At 34.3% G+C, this 20239-nt stretch overlaps 2 protein-coding genes across 4 annotated transcripts; both read left to right on the top strand.

Annotated features, from left to right (window-relative positions):
- The first annotated feature begins 1043 nt into the window (after positions 1 to 1043).
- Positions 1044 to 8966, top strand: LOC128155243 (zinc finger and BTB domain-containing protein 11-like). 3 transcript variants are annotated; one of them, XM_052816857.1, is made up of 4 exons: positions 1044 to 1126; positions 3695 to 3773; positions 3928 to 4078; positions 4855 to 8966. In XM_052816857.1, exons 2-4 carry the CDS (start codon positions 3714 to 3716, stop codon positions 8460 to 8462), a joined length of 3819 nt encoding a protein of 1272 aa, XP_052672817.1. In that variant the 5' UTR covers positions 1044 to 1126; positions 3695 to 3713; the 3' UTR covers positions 8463 to 8966. The 3 variants fall into 3 exon arrangements, with proteins under 3 accessions (XP_052672817.1, XP_052672819.1, XP_052672818.1); XM_052816859.1 differs by lacking the exon at positions 1044 to 1126 and adding an exon at positions 1282 to 1301; XM_052816858.1 differs by lacking the exon at positions 1044 to 1126 and adding an exon at positions 1331 to 1514.
- A 1808-nt stretch (positions 8967 to 10774) lies between these two features.
- LOC128156982 (uncharacterized) lies at positions 10775 to 19752 on the top strand. Its single transcript, XM_052819330.1, has 19 exons — positions 10775 to 10940; positions 11244 to 11381; positions 11838 to 11927; positions 12122 to 12263; positions 12384 to 12495; positions 13493 to 13547; positions 13747 to 13844; positions 13957 to 14020; positions 14192 to 14344; positions 14914 to 14945; positions 15058 to 15467; positions 15563 to 16719; positions 16816 to 16924; positions 17032 to 17381; positions 17476 to 17619; positions 18259 to 18421; positions 18563 to 18666; positions 18765 to 18848; positions 19367 to 19752. Exons 2-19 carry the CDS (start codon positions 11295 to 11297, stop codon positions 19499 to 19501), a joined length of 3489 nt encoding a protein of 1162 aa, XP_052675290.1. The 5' UTR covers positions 10775 to 10940; positions 11244 to 11294; the 3' UTR covers positions 19502 to 19752.
- Positions 19753 to 20239: the final 487 nt, after the last annotated feature.

Below are 20239 nucleotides of genomic sequence, written 5' to 3'. Positions count from 1 at the left end.
GTATAACACAGAATTTTAAGGAACCTCACAAAATTTTATTAAAAACTAAAATTGTGATCTTAATGGTCATGTATTTAACTTAGTATGGTACTGACTAACTAATTAGCTAAAGGAATAGTTTGATACATAATCAGGGGATAGTCCAATGCCATTACATGTCATTTCCAACTTGATGATGATTTTGACTGAAATTAGGGGGAAGGTAATTCGCGAATCTAAAGGAGGGGGAGGGGTCGGGGAAAAATTCAAATTTCTTGAATTTACATTGTAAAATTAGCAAAAATATGCCTCGGACGCCCCCCACCCCCCCCCCCCCCCTTGGCAAACTCAAATACCCCCCCCCCCCCCCCCCCCACTAAAAAATGATGGATCCGCGCATGAAGCTAAGTAAAACAAGTTCAAAGAAACACATCGTGAGTAAATGACATTGATGTCCAGAAACAGGAAAGAGTTATTTGTAATACATGTACATATCAATTTCAATTTCAATTCAATTTCATTAGAAATTACCAGCACGTAATAATTTTAATTCTAATCATTAAATGGAACAAATAAAGTCGAGTTGCAAATTGTTCAATGATTTATAACACGACTGATAAATTCAGCATCTATAGAAAATCAGGCGGGAAAGTTTATCTTTTTTTTTTTTGGTCAATAGTTTTACTTATATTTTCTTTTCAATCCGCTTGTTTATGTAAAAATATGCATTTAAATATAAACACATGTATCATGTTTATGCATCCACTCATATATAGAGGGGGTATAGGATTTTTATCTCTAAGGCTCAGTGCGTTACGGTAAGTTCTGATGCTGGTCACGGTGTGGTGTTAAACATAGACATAAATAACACCGTCTCTGCTTTAAATAATAAAATTAAGCACAAATATTAAAAAAAAAAGTGACTTAATAAACTATACCAATAAACACTCCCCTGATGCTACGTGCCTGGAATGACTAGCTCATAATCTAATTTTAAAATAAGCTTGCATCAGTTTCAATTAAACAAGAATCCGGAATGTTTTCCACTACTACTCGGCTTTTATGTACAGAAATAGCGGAAGTGGAATTTCGAGCCCAACACCTCTTTTCAAGGAGACGATTAATTCGTGATGAATAGTCAATTTTGGTATGTTTTAATGATTACCTTACTTATAAACATTATTCCTCAGATTGACAAAATTATTTTTATGATGATAGCAAAGACCATTAACGGTCATACCCCGATTTTATTTGTGAAAATGATCGGGCTCGGCCTAGCGTGGGTTTTCACCACAAAGCCGCCATGACAGTACAAACAAGAAGTACAGAAAAACACTTTAGTTTTCGCTTTGTTATGCGTTATAAACAACATGAATATATCCAGTTTCGCAAAATGTTGAGGAATGAAATAAATTAAGCCCTTTTCTGTACTTGACTTCCCTTTTTAACCAGGGTGTTTTCTAGTTCAGTAATTGAGCTGTGACGTAACAAGTTTGTGAAATTTTCAGCGGGAAATTTCGATCCACTTTTGCCATGTACATGATATATGAGGGGCACAGGTTAAACAGGAAATGAGAAACATTACTTACCCCACACTTTGTTTTAAAGATTTTAGTTTAATCCAAGCATTCCCAGTTTATAAGTCAATTGTCTCCTATCTTTGTTTAATGGAATAACTTCTTTACTGGACTCTCACAGTAACAATGATTGTCATATGGCATTTGCAGGGAGGTATATGCTAACTATATTGCTTCGGGAAGGGGCTATACCCATGGATATATTGAAAAAAAAGAGTAATTATTCAAACTGAGACTATCAACATTTTGAAATGGGCTACATGCAATTAAAAAAAAAATTCCCTTTTGACTTATCTGGTAATATTGGTTTCGTATGGAACGCCAAATTAACATATATTCAAATATTTGTACCTATCTTCAAATAATTGTACCTATCTTTAATTCAATTGTACCTATCTTCAATTCAATTGTACCTATCTTCAATTCAATTGTACCTATCTTCAAATTGAATTAGAGATAGGTACAATTCAATTATACCTATCTCTAATTCATTTGAAGATAGGTACAATTCATTTGAAGATAGGTACAAATGCAATGAATTGAAGATAGGTACAATTGAATTAAAGATAGGTACAATTGAATTGAACCTATCTTCAATTACTAAAATATTGGCAATAATGAATACTCCCTGTATAGTACGTCATTTCCGTTACGTCACAAATATGATTTTGTCAACTTTTCGAAAGATTGAGCCGATAAACAAACAAAAACTCATAATAATTGTTACCGCTTTAATAAATAGAGTGATTATCAACTGAATTATACATTCTTTGATAAAATTATGGAAAAAAATAAAGCCAGTTTTTTTTATTTAGGTATATAACGTTAGTCACCCTAACTACGTCACTACCCTAACTCCGTCACTTTTGGGGTATTCGGGTACATACATGTTTTTGGCTTACTTATTGATATACATGTATATTTTAATAAGTAAATGATGCCTTTTGCAAATATATTGCACACACACACACATACACACACACTCGTTTCCCTCCATGTTGAAATGTCTTCAAGGGAGCGTTCATTATTTTCAACAATACACAAAACGAATTGAACCTAGGTATAATTGATTTGTACCTATCTTCAAATCCTTTGTAGATATGTCTGAATTGAACCTATCTTCAAATCAATTGTACCTATCTTTAAATGAATTTTACCTATCTTCAAAAAAATTAGAGATAGGTATAATTCAATTGAACCTATCTTTAATTGAATTGAAGATAGGTATAATTCATTTGTACCTAGGTATAATTCATTTGTACCTAGGTATAATTCATTTGTACCTAGGTATAATTCATTTGTACCTAGGTATAATTCATTTGTACCTAGGTATAATTATTTAGAGATAGGTATAATTATTTACACCTATCTTCAATTCAATTGTACCTATCTTTAATTCAATTGTACCTATCTTCAAATGATTTGAAGATAGGTACAATTAATTGAAGATAGGTACAATTAATTGAAGATAGGTACAAATATTTGAATATATGTTAATTTGGCGTTCCATAGTTTCGGCCTGCCAAGGAACACAGTTCATTTCATTTTTTTCAAAGTTTTAACTGATGTTCATATTAAGGTCCTAAATACTTATTGAAATGCTGAACAGGAGATTTAAAAAAAAAAATCTTTCAAAAGATGTATGATAAACAGATATGTAGTGAATTGCTTGTGCTGATGTGTTATTTTTTTGTTATGCTCCAGCATAATGTGTTTAATTTATGATGCAAAATGATATCGTGGAATATACATGCAAAATGTTTGGAGGAAACTTTGACTTACTTTGTTGCCAAATTTAACTTAAAGAAGTAAAATTATTTTCAATAAAAAGTAGGAATTGAATTTCTTTATTGATTCAACAAATCAGCAATATAAACAATAATGTTATGATCATTTCTGTTGCCTTGCATTTATGTGATAGATTTAAATAAACAATTGTATTTAATACACCAGGAAGTATTACATTTAAACTTGCTGTCATTTGCCTGTTTGTTTTTGTGGATTTACTTTCATTGTTCAGTACAGGTGTATTAATAAATTTCTCTTTGTCGAAGTGAATTGTTGAAAAAGCATTGTCCATAAAAAGAGCATTCATTCAAATCGTAATACAATGTATAATGTTTTAATTAAAATTTTAGATTTGACGAAAAAGTAAACATGGCAGTTAAAGTGGACACAAGCAGGGTGGATGCCCTTAAACAGACCGTAGAAGAAGTAGTAAGTACTTATTATTTATTAACTGCATGTACTAGTTACTAAATGTTTAGCCATGAAAATCTCTATATTTTTTAATGAAAGTCTGGAAATGTGCAGAATTTGTTGACTAAGGTTTAAAGGATTTTTCAACTGACAAAATTTGAAATTTTTTCAGTGTGTAGAGCTGGCAAGTCTTGGTGAGGAATCCTTGTTTATGTCCATCAATTTAAAACAGAGAAGTTGCTTCTACCTTGGATCTGAACCTGGCAAAGAATTCCTTACAAAGAGAATGGACGTCATAGAAAACTTCTACCACTTTATCAACAGTATGTTTATAACAATCTGTTAAATTAAATAGTAATTCAATATTCCTTGCACATGTTGAAATCAATTTGGTTTTACTTTAGATCTGCATGTAATATGCGCTAGTTGAAATAGGAAAATCTTGTTAAGGTCAAGAAAGATGTTTTGCGTTTTTCTTTAGATGTATGTTTTCTTTTGAATCCTTTAAAATTGTACCGTACTGCATTGTCTTGATTGAAACGGATAATGATAGGTTATTTTTGCCCAATAGTTGTTAAACAAATGAAGTTTATTATTAAAAATGTAGTGAGTCATGCTACACAATTTAAAAAAAAATAAAATGTTGCAAAAATGATCATGGACATCTGACCCAATGGCATTCAACCTGAAAGTTTAAGCTTAAATGATATACTTGACTGTGGGATGATTCAACATGCATATTACAAAAATTACACTCTTAACACACAATTAGTGTTTTAGAATATGTATTTACCAGACTACATTTGACAAAATGATTTAAGGTTGCATTCAATGTTGTTAACAAAGAATTTATGTCTATAAAACATTGAGAAAACGTATTAAAGGTAGATTTCAACATAATGATAAAAATGATGTCCAATACCTTCACATAATGCACAGGGGTATTCTTGAAATCATTTTGATCAGGTATTAATACGCTCCTTTAATAAGAACATTGTCATCTTTGGGTAGGTTAGATATAGAGACATTTCCCTTATATAAAATTAGTTTGAGATTGTCATAAATCAATAGAAAACACTTTAACATTTTGTATTTGCAGCTCACTATCCACTTGATGAGTCAGAGCAGCAAAGTACAACTTCATCACCGACCAAGGCTGCACAGTATACAGGTGATATAGACTTTGAGAAAATTCCACAGAATCCACAGCCAAGTGAGTCTGATGCAGATGATTCCAACTCTTTCACTATCGACAATGAGATGAGGGAGGACCCTGATTTTGAGCACAACTTAAAAAAGAATTCATTAGCATCACTGTTTAAAAAACGGTCGGTTGGGAGACCAAGAAAAATGGATATTTTTGATGGACGGGACAGAAATGCCACCTTGTTAGAAGATATGGAAAAAGTTATCATGAACAAACCTGTCGTATCAGAAATACCCTTTGGAGATCAGCTGAACAATCTTAGTGAGAGTGGAAGTAAGATAGAAAAGATTGTTACATCAGATGTAGAGTTTGTAAAATCATTAAGAAATAATAGGAAATGCCTTCTAATTTGTGGAAACTGTGGAACCCCATGCTCCTGGAAAAGGTCTATGTTGACACATTTGGGGATCTGCAAAGGAAAGAAGAAAGATCAGAAAGAAGAGAAAGATGTCACAACAACAGTTGTCATGCAAGAAAAACCTCCTGAAACCAAAGTAACTGAAACCATAGCATCAGAAGGAGGTCAGATAGTAATAGAACTTGTAGATGGAAATGGAGAACAGCAAATTGCAGTACTTCAAGCCTCACCAGAAGATACATTAGCTCAAAATTTACAGTTACAAAGAGAAGTTGCAAAACAAACAGATGATCCTCTAGAACAAGCTATACAGAGTATAACAGAAAGCCAAAATGAATCACAACCATCTGTAGAGAAGACACAGAAAGAGGAATCAAATCAACCAATAGAGAAGGAATCTCAACAAGTCAACACTACAGAAATGATGGAAGCATCACAAATAGAACATGGAACCTCCGAAACTAAGCAGGCTACAGAAGAGCAAGTTTCTAGTCAAGACGATGGCAATAGCCAAGATTCCAAGTTTAGTCAGATCAGTGAAGACAATGATGATACACTAGACAGCACAATGGGTGATGAAGAAATGGAGAAAAACTTGGAAGATATAGAAGCAATGGAATCTCTTATCATGACATCTGGAGGTAGCGAGAATAAGAAAAAAGAGGATAAGGAAGACAGTGATGAAGCAGAAGTTGAAGAGGAAAATATTGAAGAACCGATGGAAGAAGATGATGATCCAGATTTCAATGCCCAAGAGGAGGCAAGGGAAGAAGTTGAGATTGCAACTCCAAGGACACGTTCTAGACGTCAGATAAAAATGAGCAAAAAGTACGAAGAATATATTGTAAAAGTAAAAAAGGAACCTGTTGAAGACTCTCAGACTTCTGAGGAAAACCTAAAAGCAAATGAAAGCACTGCATCTCCAATGACACGGAAAAGAAAAGCAGAAGAGTCTCCCACAGTAGCAAAATCTCCTAAGGGAAGAAAGCCTAAAAATCAAGGTGAAACAGAGAAAACGCCTGGGCCAGCAAGTAAGAAGGCTAAAACAGTTGAGGATGAGTCTGCAACAGAGATAGTCACACCTAAAAGAGGGAGAGGACGACCTCCCAAGAATCCAAAACCTGCTGCTTCAAAGGAGGACAAAGCAGAAAAAATCCAGGACGAAACAAAGGAAGAAAAAGAAGAAAAATCTGCACAAGGAGAAAAAGATGAAACACCAGAAGAAGATGTGCTCGGGGAAGAAGAAGAGGAGGCTCCTGATGACACAGTAAAAGATGAAGATTATGATGAAGAAGTGGAAGAATTTGTTGAGCCAGTTAAAAAGGTGAAAGGAAAAAGAGGAAGAAAGCGTGGTGGTAGGAAAGAAAATGAAACTGGATACAAGATAACAGCGCAAGATGTCAATGATGCCGCAGACATTGGTGTAGAAAAGGGAGACTTTAGATGTAAGCAGTGCAACATTGTTATAAAATGGAAAAGGTCATTTATGAGACATATTGAGCAACATAGACTGTTGAATGATGGTAAGACAGATTATCTTAAATGTCCAGAATGCAGTCGAGAATTTGTATCAGAATGGGAAATGAAGAATCATATGAGAGGCAAACATAAAATGCTGGGAGTCTTCGAGTGTGATACATGCCCAAGAAAGTTTAACACGGCTATACAGTACAAGAATCACAAAAAAGAATGTTCGGAAGAAAACCCAATGCCTGAAGATCCGGAAGAATCTGAAGAGAAGCCTTTCACATGCAACTACTGTTTGTTCAAGTTTAAGAGCGAAGACCAGCTTATAACACACAAAGAGCTGCATAACATTGTAGATTTCAAGTGCGATGAATGCGGGAAGGTGTTTCCTGAAGGATATAGGCTGAAGAATCACAAACGTGACGCACATGACAAATCCAAACACTTTGCATGCGACATCTGTGGAAAGGTTTTCACCAGTACAAGATACTTGCACAGACATCGTGTGTGTGTTCACAAGCAAACAGAAAGTGTCTGCAGAGTATGTGCAAAACTGTTCTCAACAAAAGAAGAGCTAAGATTGCATATCAAAACTGCCCATGAAGAAACTGATTCTCTAACCTGTGGAGTGTGCAAGAAGAAATTTACCTCGCTTCGAGATTTAGATGCCCACAGACCAGAACACTATGGCTACCAGTGTGACACTTGTGGAAAGAAGTTTCAAAAACTGATCAAACTCAGAGAGCATGTTCATTCACACACAGGAAATTATCCATATTATTGTGATTTCTGTAGGAAGGGCTTCCTGCATACGCATGCTTTGGAAACTCATCTTTTGACGCATGAGACAAACAGACCAATATATATTTGTGATGTATGTGGTCAGCAGTTCAAAACTAAAACCATTCTGCTAAAGCATGCCAATGTACATAAGGAAACAGTTGATTATCCATGCAAGTTTTGCGACACTGCATACAGAACTCCTGATGGGTTAAAGATTCACATGATAGAAGTCCACATGAGTGAAGAACAGATTAAATCTTGCGGTCTGGAAATTTTCAAATGTGAAATATGCGACAAAGTCATGGCCCGAAAGCAACATTATGATCGCCATAAAGCACAGCATTTGGGACTGAAGAAATACAAGTGCGAGGAGTGTAACATGTCTTTCTACACCCAGTATCACCTCAACCGCCACCACAAACTGCACCACGATCAAAGCAAGTTTGCCAATCAGAGGTCTATGCTCCAGCAACAGCAAGAAGAAGGGAAGGAACAGATTGAGGAGATTATTACAGAGACGATTGTGGAAGAGAATGTGGATAATGCCGAAACAATACAGTACATAGGGACGCTTGAAGACGGCAACCACCAGGTCCAGACCATCAGCTACGCCATGAGTGGAGAAGGCGGCGAGGAGCATCAGATGGTGGAGTTCGTAGTCATTAATGTACCTCAAGACTCGGTGACCGAAGTGGTGGAGCAGCAAGACGGCATGGAAGGAGAGGTCGTGACTGAAGACGGCACCGTGGTTCATTCAGCTCAAGTGTCGGAGATGCAAACAGAGCCTGATCCTCAGAATCAACCAGAAGTGACGACAACAATCACAGCAGAAGACGAAAACGATGTGGTCCAGTCAATACTTAATTTGCAAGAAGCCATCAATATGGGTTGAGGTGTTTGTGGTATTTAATCACGCATTTAATTTGATATTTACAACTGTGTTTTCCAAAATCTAAAAAACAAAATTTTCCCCTTATCTGAACTACCTTCCTGATTTTAATTTATTGAGTGATATTTACGTAAAATGACTATATTTATAAATCAGTAATGTAACAGAAAACACCATTGCGTTGAATTTGATTTCCACTTATGTTATTATATCATGTATATATGTAAATAATTCTGTTTAGCATGTTCTTGTCAACAGTTCATTATGTACGAGTTTTTTTTAATTGAAATGTTATTTATTTGGCAACTATTGAGAGACTGTTCATTGTGTTAACAATTCATAAAGTTACTCACTTCTTCTTCCGTTTCTTTTAACGCCTTACTGTTTTGAATATATTTATTTCCGATTGTTGAGGTATATATGAGAAAGACATCTTGAATGTACACTATGTTAATCAAATAATGGAAATATTATTTATGAAGTTGAAAAATAAAATTTGAAATTCAGGTTTGTCTTTTTAGTGGACATTCAGTTTTGGTATATAGTAATTTTAGGGGCGACATGTGCATCACAAAGTTTGTGACAGACTTGCATGTTACAAGGAATGTGACCACTTAGCGGTCAAATTGTAAACGAATACATGCACGGATCTAGACAAGTGTAAATAACTAGATTTGTCATGTTTGAGAATTAAAAGGGACCCCATTTGGATGTTTTCCTATTCATTTAAAACATTTTATGCTAGGATAAAATTCAAGATGAATGATATTTATGTTGCAGGGCAGATAAAAAACATAAACCAATATGCCAATCTACCGATTTTTTTGTTCTGAACAATGTATATCTACTGTAAAAAAGATATTCCCAGCACTTTAACAAGCACAGTACTTGAAACATTTTGATAGTGTGGTTATTTATACAAGAAATAAGTGTTCCATCTGTTTGTCAAGCTTTAATTATGAGCAATATGAGCTGCAATTTTGATGCAGGAAATTTTTATTGTAAATTGTAATTTACCATATAGCGGTAAATTGAATAATGGTTTAAAAGAAAAACTTGTCAAGTTTTGGTAGAAAAAGCTATTTAGAAAGTTATAATTATCTAAAAAATTAGTTTTCCATGTATTCCATAGTAAAGTAACATTCTTATATAATGTAACGATTTGGTGAAAACTACAGTTTATGATACAGGTTAAAGTAATATGCAGAATTATCTTTGCCTTAAGTTTACATAAGGAATAAGAAATCATTCTTTGAGTATTATGAGGTGATAATTTTGGTCGGGGCATGATCAAATTCAATAAAGGGAGTTATGATAAATTTGATCACGCCCCGACCGAAATATTCAAAGACTGATTCCTTATTACTTACATTTATATAATTTTAATTAGCCATTGTACGATTAAATATTCAAATATAAATAAGCAAACCCCGCAGGCGCTGGTGCCTCAATTATACGTCATTTGAAGTTATTGGTAATATAGTACAAAATCGATACGTAGTACTATCACAGGCAAAGACACTGGAAAATGTAAATTTAGCAATTTAAGTCCAAAAAATACAGCTCATATTATTAAAGTTCTCAAAAAAGGACCAAAATAAAAAACAACTGGAAGCGATGACCCACTCTTTGGACGTTTTTGGGGCGCAACTGCGTTAAAGAATAATTCACTCAAACGTTTTGACTTCATTGGCCCAGTGGCTAGAACATTAAAAAGATGCGTTTTGCTTAAACAATTTCAGCGAGTTTTTTAGAGGTTCATCACAAAAGAATATTTTAACTATTTTTATTCTTCGTGTTAATTTCCTTAAATTTTGCCAGTTTATTTTAACAATCAATGACTAATGTATATTTTTATTTTGGGTGGTTTCATTCTAGCTGTTTTTTAATAAATTAAAAGTTGCAATCGTATTTTACAATCAAAATAATAGGTATTCGGCAATGTCATTTCTCTACGAACAAAAAAAAAAAATAATATTCCAATTCTATAATGAACAACCAAAGAAAACATTTATTTCTTTAATTTGCCATCATCAAATTTATATACCCAATTATATATTTAATCTTCACAGCATCATGCATTGATAATTTTTTTTTTTAATTCTTATTCACTTCACTCAAGATAAGGCGGATGGAGCCAATACAGGGAAACGTATGAACACAGTTCATTTCTATTTAATATGGGTCTTAACTACTCCTTTTAATAAGGAAGAAAGCTCTATAAGTAAGCAAATGAAAGTGTTGGGTTTTATTTCTAAGTATAAAACAAATAATATTTCAGTTGAGTGAAAGTATTTCAATATACTTCAGATGACATTAATGTAAATATGAAACATAGGTATATTTGTAAGTAAACTTAATTTCCTGCTTGTTTGCCATTTGTGAGCGACGACACGGAAACTATCGGTATGAAAAAGATTATACTTCCTGTACCGTCTGAATACACTTGCCAAGGAATACGTAACTCCTAAACATCTAACTGTAAGTATATCAACGTATTTTTCGAATAATTACTAAACATTGAACTATAAAAATATCAAAATCGTGTAAAATAGGGGGATTTGGTGGGGAGTTTTCATGAAGGGAGATGGCATAGATGAGCGCAATGTTTGTTTTTACCTGGGGTCAAATGATATGTAAACCAATAGGCATCTGGAAGCAATACGATAAAAACAAATCTGATACCCGATACATGAGGTAGTATTTGTGTGAAAATTTTATGAAGCATATCTGACGCTATGCTTTAGCGATTTTTTTAATGAAAAAAAAATTCATTTGCTGCAGTTGTTCTTAACGGACGTTCGCCCGGCCAAGCGGACTTCAGGCTGAAAAAAAATGGAGCCAGGGTACGACTACCACGTTGTTGGAACGATTCATAATTTTGGAGTCTTCAAAAATTCGGGAAAGAAGGTTATCTTACAGGTAGTTATGATTTAACATTTGCATTATTTTTTTTTAATAAGGATTGAGAGTCGTTTTAAGGAAAAAAAGTTTGATAAAAATGAAATATATATCGATGTTATAGCATATAGTTACACGTAATGTCATCACTCTTGATATCAAACATCACGTACTTTGAATCTTAAATGGTGCTTTTGGCTGCTAAAAAAGATAAAGTACGTTCCTGATTGTCTAAAATTATAATACACATATTCATCCAATTGATTTCATTGCTATAACTATACCCTTCTTGACATTCTTCCTTATGAGTTTCCCGTCTATTATGATATATATCGCAAGCATATAGATTTAGATACTAGTATTGCAAGCAGAAAAAAACTCTTCATGATGTCTAATTTTAGAAAAGGCGAGGCACAAGTCGATCCTAACTCATATCTATGTTTCTTGTTTTGTTGAAAGTTGAATTTGAATTTGCAGATTGACTTCAAGACCAACAAAGTCAACCTTATAAAAAGAGGGACCATTCAATATAAATGTGACTTTGATGATCTCTCCTACGATTCGGAGGTAAAATTAAATTCATGATCGATAAAATTCAAAAAGTTCATGTACCTGACTACATCAAATCAAATAAATTTACAGCCCAATAAGGAAAACCAACTTATGAGTTTCATTGTTAAACAGTTTGTTAACAATTAATTTCCTCTTGTGATAAGTTTGCGAAATTCACACCGCATTTCAGTTTCTATGTATCCTTGCAGGAAGGAGTGTTGTTTTGCATCAAAATTGGCGGGAAACAGACAGAGCTCACAGCTGAAAACCTTGAGGAGAAGACCGCGATCTGTCGTCTGCTGAGTATCGTACAGTCGACTGCTGTTGATTTGGTGAAACGCGAAGATAGAAGTACGCAGCTACATCACAACTTTTACAAATTTATTGCTTTAACAAACCATTTACCATTCCAACCCACCCATCCCCTTAAAAAATTCTTCGATTTACATGATCGTATACTCTTTCCTTTAGTAAACAGTTTGGATAAAGATGAAGATCTTGTTGTCAGAACCCGGGCGGCGTCTGTACTGAAAGAAGGCGTGCTGGAAAAGAAAGGAAACGCCACCATTCAAATATGGGCAAAGTAAGCGATTTCTCAAGCTCTGTTCGTAATGATGTAATGATGCAAAAAGGGGTTGTAGTTTTGATGAACTACATGTACATTTAAGCATTGAATACTTATTTTTAGATGTCGTCCGTCGGTCCTATAACACACGAAGTGGTACAGACAAATTTAATACTGTGGTTTCATCAGTATTTGTTGAATACCAATTTTCGTGGATTTCGTTGTTAAGTTAATGTTCTTTGAAGTCCAATTTCTATTAACATTTTGTATTAATAGGGTCATTTGCCACGAATTTACGTATCCTTGAAACTGTGATTTTCTCATTATCCACAAAAATTGACACCCTTGATTATAATTTTTGTAACTGCTTGGTGTGTTATAGGACCTACGATATCCAAAAATAAGCATTCAAATGAATCTTATAATTTCATACTGATGTCTCTTTTCTACAGTTTAAAAAGTTTTACGTAATAGTTTGAATGAAATTAATTTCATATAAATTTTTCAATTCATAATCTGATTGTTAAAGGTATCAATGTAAGGTATTTTTATTTTAAGCCAATTAGCAAAAAAAAAAAAACTATATATAGTCTTGTAAAAGAATACATATATGTAGTGAATTCGGTATGGTTATTATTGCGAATTCGTTATGCGGATATAACGAATTTCGGATATAACGAAGTAAATCCACTGGTCCCTATGACTTCGCTATAACCGAGTTTAACTGTAACATGCTGTTTATCGCTTCAGCGACTTTTAATATAGTGACATAAAATTGGTCAAAAAATCTTTTTTATTGACAAATAGATATGATTAAACGATTCTTTCCATTAGTACATATCAAATTGGTTATGTAAGTTTAAATGTTTCAATTAATCTTACATTAAAAATATACTCAAAACGCTTCTATTTTGTGCTTCTGGCGCAGTGTATTCACAGTGAACTAACGTCGCATATTTACAATGGAAACATAAGGGGAAATATACACTGATTATATCAATATTAATAATTTCAGGAGAAAAGTAAAGGTGACACCAGGAATGTTTTCATATTTCAAAACCGATGAACAGGTAATAGAATTTGTAAATATATGCACAATTGACTAAAATTAGGAAATAGATAATTTTTCCTGATGTAATGATCCTTTACATAAATGAAATGAGATTCTGCATGAATATCATTTTTTTTTCAGGTTTGAACGTTTCGTCCTTATGAAATGAAATCATTATGCTATTGCGTTCTCTTACTTTTGGTCTTTATATATTCCAGACGGCGTTGAACGTAGTTCCATTGAAACCGAATCAGTACACGGTAAAAAGTGTGGGGCACTATGGATTCAACATTATATTCCCAAAAAGAACATACTAGTAAGTAAATCATTCCATTTACCGTTATTATCTGATGTTCCTTTTAATCATGGATTTAGTTAACGTAGTAAAAATCATCATATTTCTTATTTTAAAAAATTTGTATTTCTAGCTTCCGTCTGGTTAGCGGCTCCAATTCACCAGCCTCGCAGACAGAGAGGGATGAGTGGATAAGCGTAAAACATTCAATTTTTGTTTAAAAATAAAATTTAAAATTTAATTTTTCATCAAATGACATGCAACGATGCATTGTGTTATAATAATATCCTTCAAAAATATTTCTTAAACACTTTTTCTACCAACTTTATAAAAGTTCCTTTGTTACCTTTTTAATGTCGCCTTTCCAGGCATTCTCAAATGCAGGTCTAGAAAAGAGAAGAACAGTGGTGGATTTCGAAGGATGTGCATTAGAACCAAGCCACCAACCGAGTCAGAAGTACTTGCTAAATGTTGGCTCATTCAGACAATCAGACGATGCGTTGTACTACCACGCTCTTGGGGTGAGTTCAGTGTTTACAGGACATGTACTGTATACAGGGAAATATTCGCCCCCGTTTTATATTCACCCCTCTCGTCTTCGTTGTCAGCAGGCGAATTTAAGACAGGGCGAATTCTGATGTCTTCAATTATTTCTCTTTATAAACACAACCATGTCTGGGCGAATTCAAAACGGGGCGAAACTGTTTGCAAGTGTAGAAGGGCAAAAATTATACGGGGCAAAACAACCCTATATATACAGTATGTATATATCTCTTCATATCGATTTTCAGGTGCGAAACTCACTGTAAAACTACTGTAAAAAAATCAATTTTTCTTGGAAATTTATTTACGTATACATGTAATTTGAAAGGCTCAATTTTCTCCCAAAATAAAAAAATAAAATTAAAAGGGATATACAACATACCCAGCGATTATAAATTTTTGTCACGTTTGAAGAATGAATATGAAGGTTTCACTAGATAGTTATTAGAAGCACACATTTCTTACTAAAACAACCATGTTTTATTTTCACAGGGATAGGTAGAATATTTAAATTTTTTGCAGAAATAAAATTTGTCTTTTTTTTAAGGGCGAAGGAAATAGCAAAAATGATGAGGCTATGTGAGTAAATATCAAATGAATGAGGAAACATATATTCTTGCCGCGATTGAAATATCAATCTTTGTTAAATCGCGTTTTTTTTTTAAATAATTATTTTTATTTTGATATTCAGGAAAGATTCTGCAAATCAAACAAATTTTGGAGAGAAATTATCTGACATTGTTTCAACATCTGTCACGAAGGGGAGACCCAAACTTAGTTCCGGCGAGAAACAACCACTGGTTGCCGTAAAATCGCTTATAACTGAAGAAAATGAGGAAGAAGTAGAAATGCGAGATGGCAAAAGAATTCAGGATGAAGACGCGCTGCAATTAAAGAACCCTCTTTATGATGTTGTGAAAGATCTGCGATACTCATCTTCTGAAGACAATATGAGTTCGGGTCACGAAGAGATGGTTTGTCCCGAGGGAGATTATGCTTATCCGGAGGATGTTTTCGAGAATCAACATGAAGAGGGCAACAGAAAATCAGACGCAGGATGTCCAACCTATGACGAAATTGGAGACCAGATTGTTCCATCTGGTAAAAAGCATATCCTTGCTTGTTTGTATTTCATCGGGCACCTGTGCTCGTAAAGTGTTAAAAATATCCTTCATAGTTTGTTAATTTTTTTGTAGAAGAAAACAGGGATCAAGATAAAGAGGAGAATACCATGGAACACGCTCTTTACTCAACAGTTAACCCCAAAACCAATACACACGATTCAGGCAATAAAAAACAATCTTTCACACCCAGAAAGGAAACACCAATTTATTCAGTGTCTGTAAAAAGGCGAAAGTCGAAGAGGGAATTGCAACAACAGCGTGGATCCCTCCCGGCCCCTCCCCCTCCTCCCCCTGTCTCCCTCATTTCACCACTAGCTTTACCATCTGTACAAATCTCAGGTTCACTTTCTGAAAACACGAATGAAGTGAAGTTCAGCCGAAAGAAATCCTTAGACAGGCCTAATTCCCATCCACCGCCGCCCCCAATATCTGAGGATCGCCGCTCGGTGTCATCGGCAACAACAAAATCAGTTGTACCAGACACAACCGAACAGCAAGAATCACATGTAGAAGGGTCACCTAGTGTTTTTCTATCACCGTCTGACAGGAGGTCTGCTTCATCTTTTTCATCAGAGCTATCGCATTCATCTGCAGGCAAGTCGGGTGTTTTATCGGATGATGAACAAGGACAGTTTTCAGAAAAAAATGTTTCGGAATCTTCAAGAGAGAGACTATCTTCGACACAGTCTTCAGAATCATCGAAGTCGGACACACTGATTACAAACACGGAACAAGAGTATTCTAAATCAGATGCTGGGTCCTTAATCACGCTAGTCCACCAGCTAACAATAGTGTCGGATGAGAAAGTCGACCTTTTAAACAGCCATGAGCATCCGACTCCTGCAACCGAATCGGAATCCTCAAACTCTATCAAACAAAACGATGACAAACCCGAAATTGAAAGCAAAGAAGAGTGTCCAACCAAGGAAGACCATATAGTGACATCTTTAGATTCAGATACTGAGAAAACCGATTTACATCATGATGCAGATTTATCAAGGATGGGTTCCTCCAAATTAAACCTACCAGCCCATAATCTTCCCCAATGGCCCCCAGTATCAGAGGTAACACCCCCACCACCACCACCACCACCACCTACCCAGTTTCATTTTCTGTCAAAACCACCAACTATTCCTCAACCCCCCGCGCCCCCGCCTGTCCCACAGACAAACAAGTCACACTCAAAGAAATTAAGGACGCTGCATTGGTCGAAACTGAATAAGTCACAGGCGAGTTAACTGTTTCGTTGAAAATAATCATGATTAACCGAAATACTTTTTATATAAAAATATTAATAAATTGATTAATCTTGTTTATCATTGTAGGTAAAATCGTCATTTTGGAAACATGCGTCAGATCGTAAAAATGACATCAACAAAGATCTCATAATGGAACACTTTTCTATTGTTGAGGAAAACCAACCAACTAAAACAGGTGATAAATCCTTTTCCCTCCATTTTCAAGTTTCTGAAATACATTTGATGCAAGTATACACGTATATTGGTATTTGATTGGCAACTGGGTTTTTTTTTTATTCAAAGCTGAACAAACATTTGCTGGAACGAAGTTGTTATTAGATGCTACCAGAGCAAGAAATCTTGGTATCATTCTAACGGGACTCAAAGCTGAGGGAGCTCGTCATATTCGTGAGGTCATAAACTCTGTTACCGAGGACGAATTCTTTCCCGCTGAGAAACTTACCACTATTCGTCGATATCAGCCAACATCTGATGATATAGAACTGTTCAAACTGTATTCCGACAAGAAATCGACACTAGATCCTGTCGACAGGTTTATGTGTGAACTGTGTGAAATTGAATATATTGGAACTCGACTGGATTTGATTCTACTACTTTGGGATTTTCCAAGACAGTTGAGATGTACTCACGAAGTAAGAGTTATTTAATGAATATATCACTATTCCCTAGGAATCTTAAAGATGTGTGATTTGATTTAATGATTTGGTTATCTCCGTTTGATTACAGTCTCTAGAAGAACTTTCACAAGCGTGTTCGGACCTGAAGACTAATACTTACCTTGTGCAGTTGATGGAGTATATACTTGCCGTTGGAAATGTTATGAATAGTAGTCATAAAACACATGGGTTTCCATTAACCTCTTTGAGGATGGTAAGAACATAAGCATTAATACACACATTTATTCAATACTACATATACTTTCCTACTAACTTCGATATTCATTAATGAATAAAAGTATAGATAGTCATTTGGAACCCTTTTACCAGACGGTCGTATTATTGTGTGGCATATCTGTCCATCTGTTTGTAAGTACATTCTTTTTCGGAGTACATTTTTTGCACACACAATGGTGCAATCACACAGTTTTGTATGGTGCGATGCTGCATCCAGGAGAGAGGTGACTCGATACATTAAGTCGACTCTAAAACTTATAAAACAGTGACTCTATGTTTCGTTTTCATGAGCGATACACTTTATTTGGTTTCATTATGCTAGTGTTACCATCTTACAAACACATTCTGTTATTCCACTGGATAAACCTCTGCTATTCAGTCAACTTAATGTTAACTGAAAGGTCTGGAAAGGTGACTGAATGGCAGAGTTATGCCATTCAGTCACATTTCAGTTACCTTTCAGTCACATTTAAGTTGACTGAATGGCAGAGAGATTCATCCTGTGTTCATACTCAGGAAAGAGAAATATATGTATGCCATTTGCAAACAAAAGAATACGGTGTTTCCAGTGGAAAACTATAACCATTAGGCTGCAATTTCGTTTCTTTTGAAACAGTTTATGGATATGCGAGGCAAAACAACAGATTTTACATTTTCACATTTCCTCGTGGTAATGTTGGAAGAAAAGGATCCAGAGATCATAAAATGGACCGGTACAATGGACAGTGTAATCAGATGTAAAGACATTAACATCAAGGCCCTTGTTACTGAAGTAGAAGGTAAAATTGCAACGTCACTGCACATGAAAAGTTCTTTGTCTTTAGGTTGAAACACAAGTACGAAATAGAATTATTCATGCAATATTTTTTGCATGAAACGTCTTTGATTAAGATATTTTAATGACTATATGTTTTTTGCAGTTTTGAAAAGTGACCTTACAAAACTAAAAAAGAACCTCAAACATTTGAAATCGAAAATAAAGAAACCAAACGAAATGGAGACGGACTTCTTACATAAAGCACAGGTGCTTTTCTGTTCTTAAAATTAGTCTTTCTATACTAGTGCATACTATATTACTCATCGTTTAAATGCTAAGTTTGTGATAATTTTCTAATCAACCAGCATAAACTGGTGGAGTTTGAAAACAGTATGAATTCATTAGAGAAAGAGAGTACCAACATACAGACCACATATCGTCATCTTTTGGTAAGCCATACCTTTTGTTATTGTTGTTATATTGTAACTTAGGTATTTCATCAAATGTACACCACTTTTATCAAATAAAGCTATATGGGCTATTATGACCTTTAAAAAACCATACAATGTTTAAAAGGCGAATGGACATTGGTTGTCAGTCAATCTGATTAAAAATAATTAAAGATAATTTGGTCCGCTTATATAGAGCTCTACGCTTGTGTGAGAGCGGAGAAAAAGATCTAATTTAAATTAGTTTGTCAAATAACCTTCCTGCTGGCTAAAGAATTACAGAGTTCACCGAAAAGGTTAACAATTAACGACTGATTAGATTTCACGACTTGCAACATTTCTGTTCAGGAAGTTTTATATTTTAGTGAGGGTAAACTATATAAAATATTCAGCACAGTATGATCCAGTTTCATACTTCCAACTAAGATGCATGTACTTTAAATACGATGCCATTTCAATGTAGGGTAAGAGAACACTGTTTCTTTTTTAAAGATTTTTTTCCTCAAATTTTAATCTAGGAATACTTTGGAGAAGTAAGCAGCCTTCCGTCAAATGAACTGTTCTCTGTCTTGTCCGACTTTGCCGTTAAATTCAGGAAGGCGACAGAGGACATTGATAGGAAAAAACGTTACCAAACACTCCGCCATTTCTAAGGTGATCAGAGTGTGATCAGAGAACGACAAATTACCAAAAGTGACGACTTACTACAACTAGAAAGAAAGAACACATCTTTTACCTTGAAGATACGATCACGCACTAAAAAGATGCAATAAAAAAAAAAGAACTTGTGAAATTATAGAGACTAATAATTTTTAAAAACTGCAAAGATGATGAATATTATCATAATGGTGTACAGTGTATTATTAAAACTTTTTATAGCTTGTAAAATACATAATTGAAAAAATCAAATGATACACCCGTTGTTTTCTTTGTTATTCGTAGAAACAATATTAAACATCGTCGGAAACCCACGGTTGGTCTCCATTCTCTTCACCGGGAGTTTCCGACGATAAACATTATAAAACAGCACTTTCTTTAAACAACACTATTTGTATACTTAAGTATCGGATTTTAAAGATTATCTTTTTCAAATTATCATACACAGATAAATATTCATTTGTTAACAATTCATTTATCCATCAACATCAAATGAAATTAATATTTTTTTCTGTGAAATACTAGTATATATATTATATCTGCTGACGGGTCAAATCAAAGGGTTTTATTTGTTACTGCAATTTTGTGCGAAACAAAAAGAATAAGTATTTTTTTTTTCACATTGGATGTTAATCAGAAATGAATAAAAAAATGATGACATTATAAAACAAAAAATAAACATATATCAAACAAATATAGTAAAGTCATAGTGATTAATACAATGCATATAGACT

The sequence above is a fragment of the Crassostrea angulata genome, chromosome 7, assembly GCF_025612915.1.
Source record: "Crassostrea angulata isolate pt1a10 chromosome 7, ASM2561291v2, whole genome shotgun sequence".
In the NCBI taxonomy this organism is placed as follows: domain Eukaryota; kingdom Metazoa; phylum Mollusca; class Bivalvia; order Ostreida; family Ostreidae; genus Magallana; species Magallana angulata.
The sequence above is the reverse complement of the archived record's forward strand: the minus strand, read 5'-3'. Positions and strand labels throughout refer to the sequence as shown.

Coding starts and splice junctions, on each gene's coding strand:
- LOC128155243 (XM_052816857.1), top strand. CDS start 3,714: ATGGCAGTTAAAGTGGACACAAGCAGGGTGGATGCCCTTAAACAGACC. Junction 3,774..3,927: donor AACAGACCGTAGAAGAAGTA/GTAAGTACTTAT, acceptor AAATTTTTTCAG/TGTGTAGAGCTGGCAAGTCT. Junction 4,079..4,854: donor CTTCTACCACTTTATCAACA/GTATGTTTATAA, acceptor TTGTATTTGCAG/CTCACTATCCACTTGATGAG.
- LOC128156982 (XM_052819330.1), top strand. CDS start 11,295: ATGGAGCCAGGGTACGACTACCACGTTGTTGGAACGATTCATAATTTT. Junction 14,021..14,191: donor AGAGGGATGAGTGGATAAGC/GTAAAACATTCA, acceptor TCGCCTTTCCAG/GCATTCTCAAATGCAGGTCT. Junction 16,925..17,031: donor AAACCAACCAACTAAAACAG/GTGATAAATCCT, acceptor TTTTATTCAAAG/CTGAACAAACATTTGCTGGA.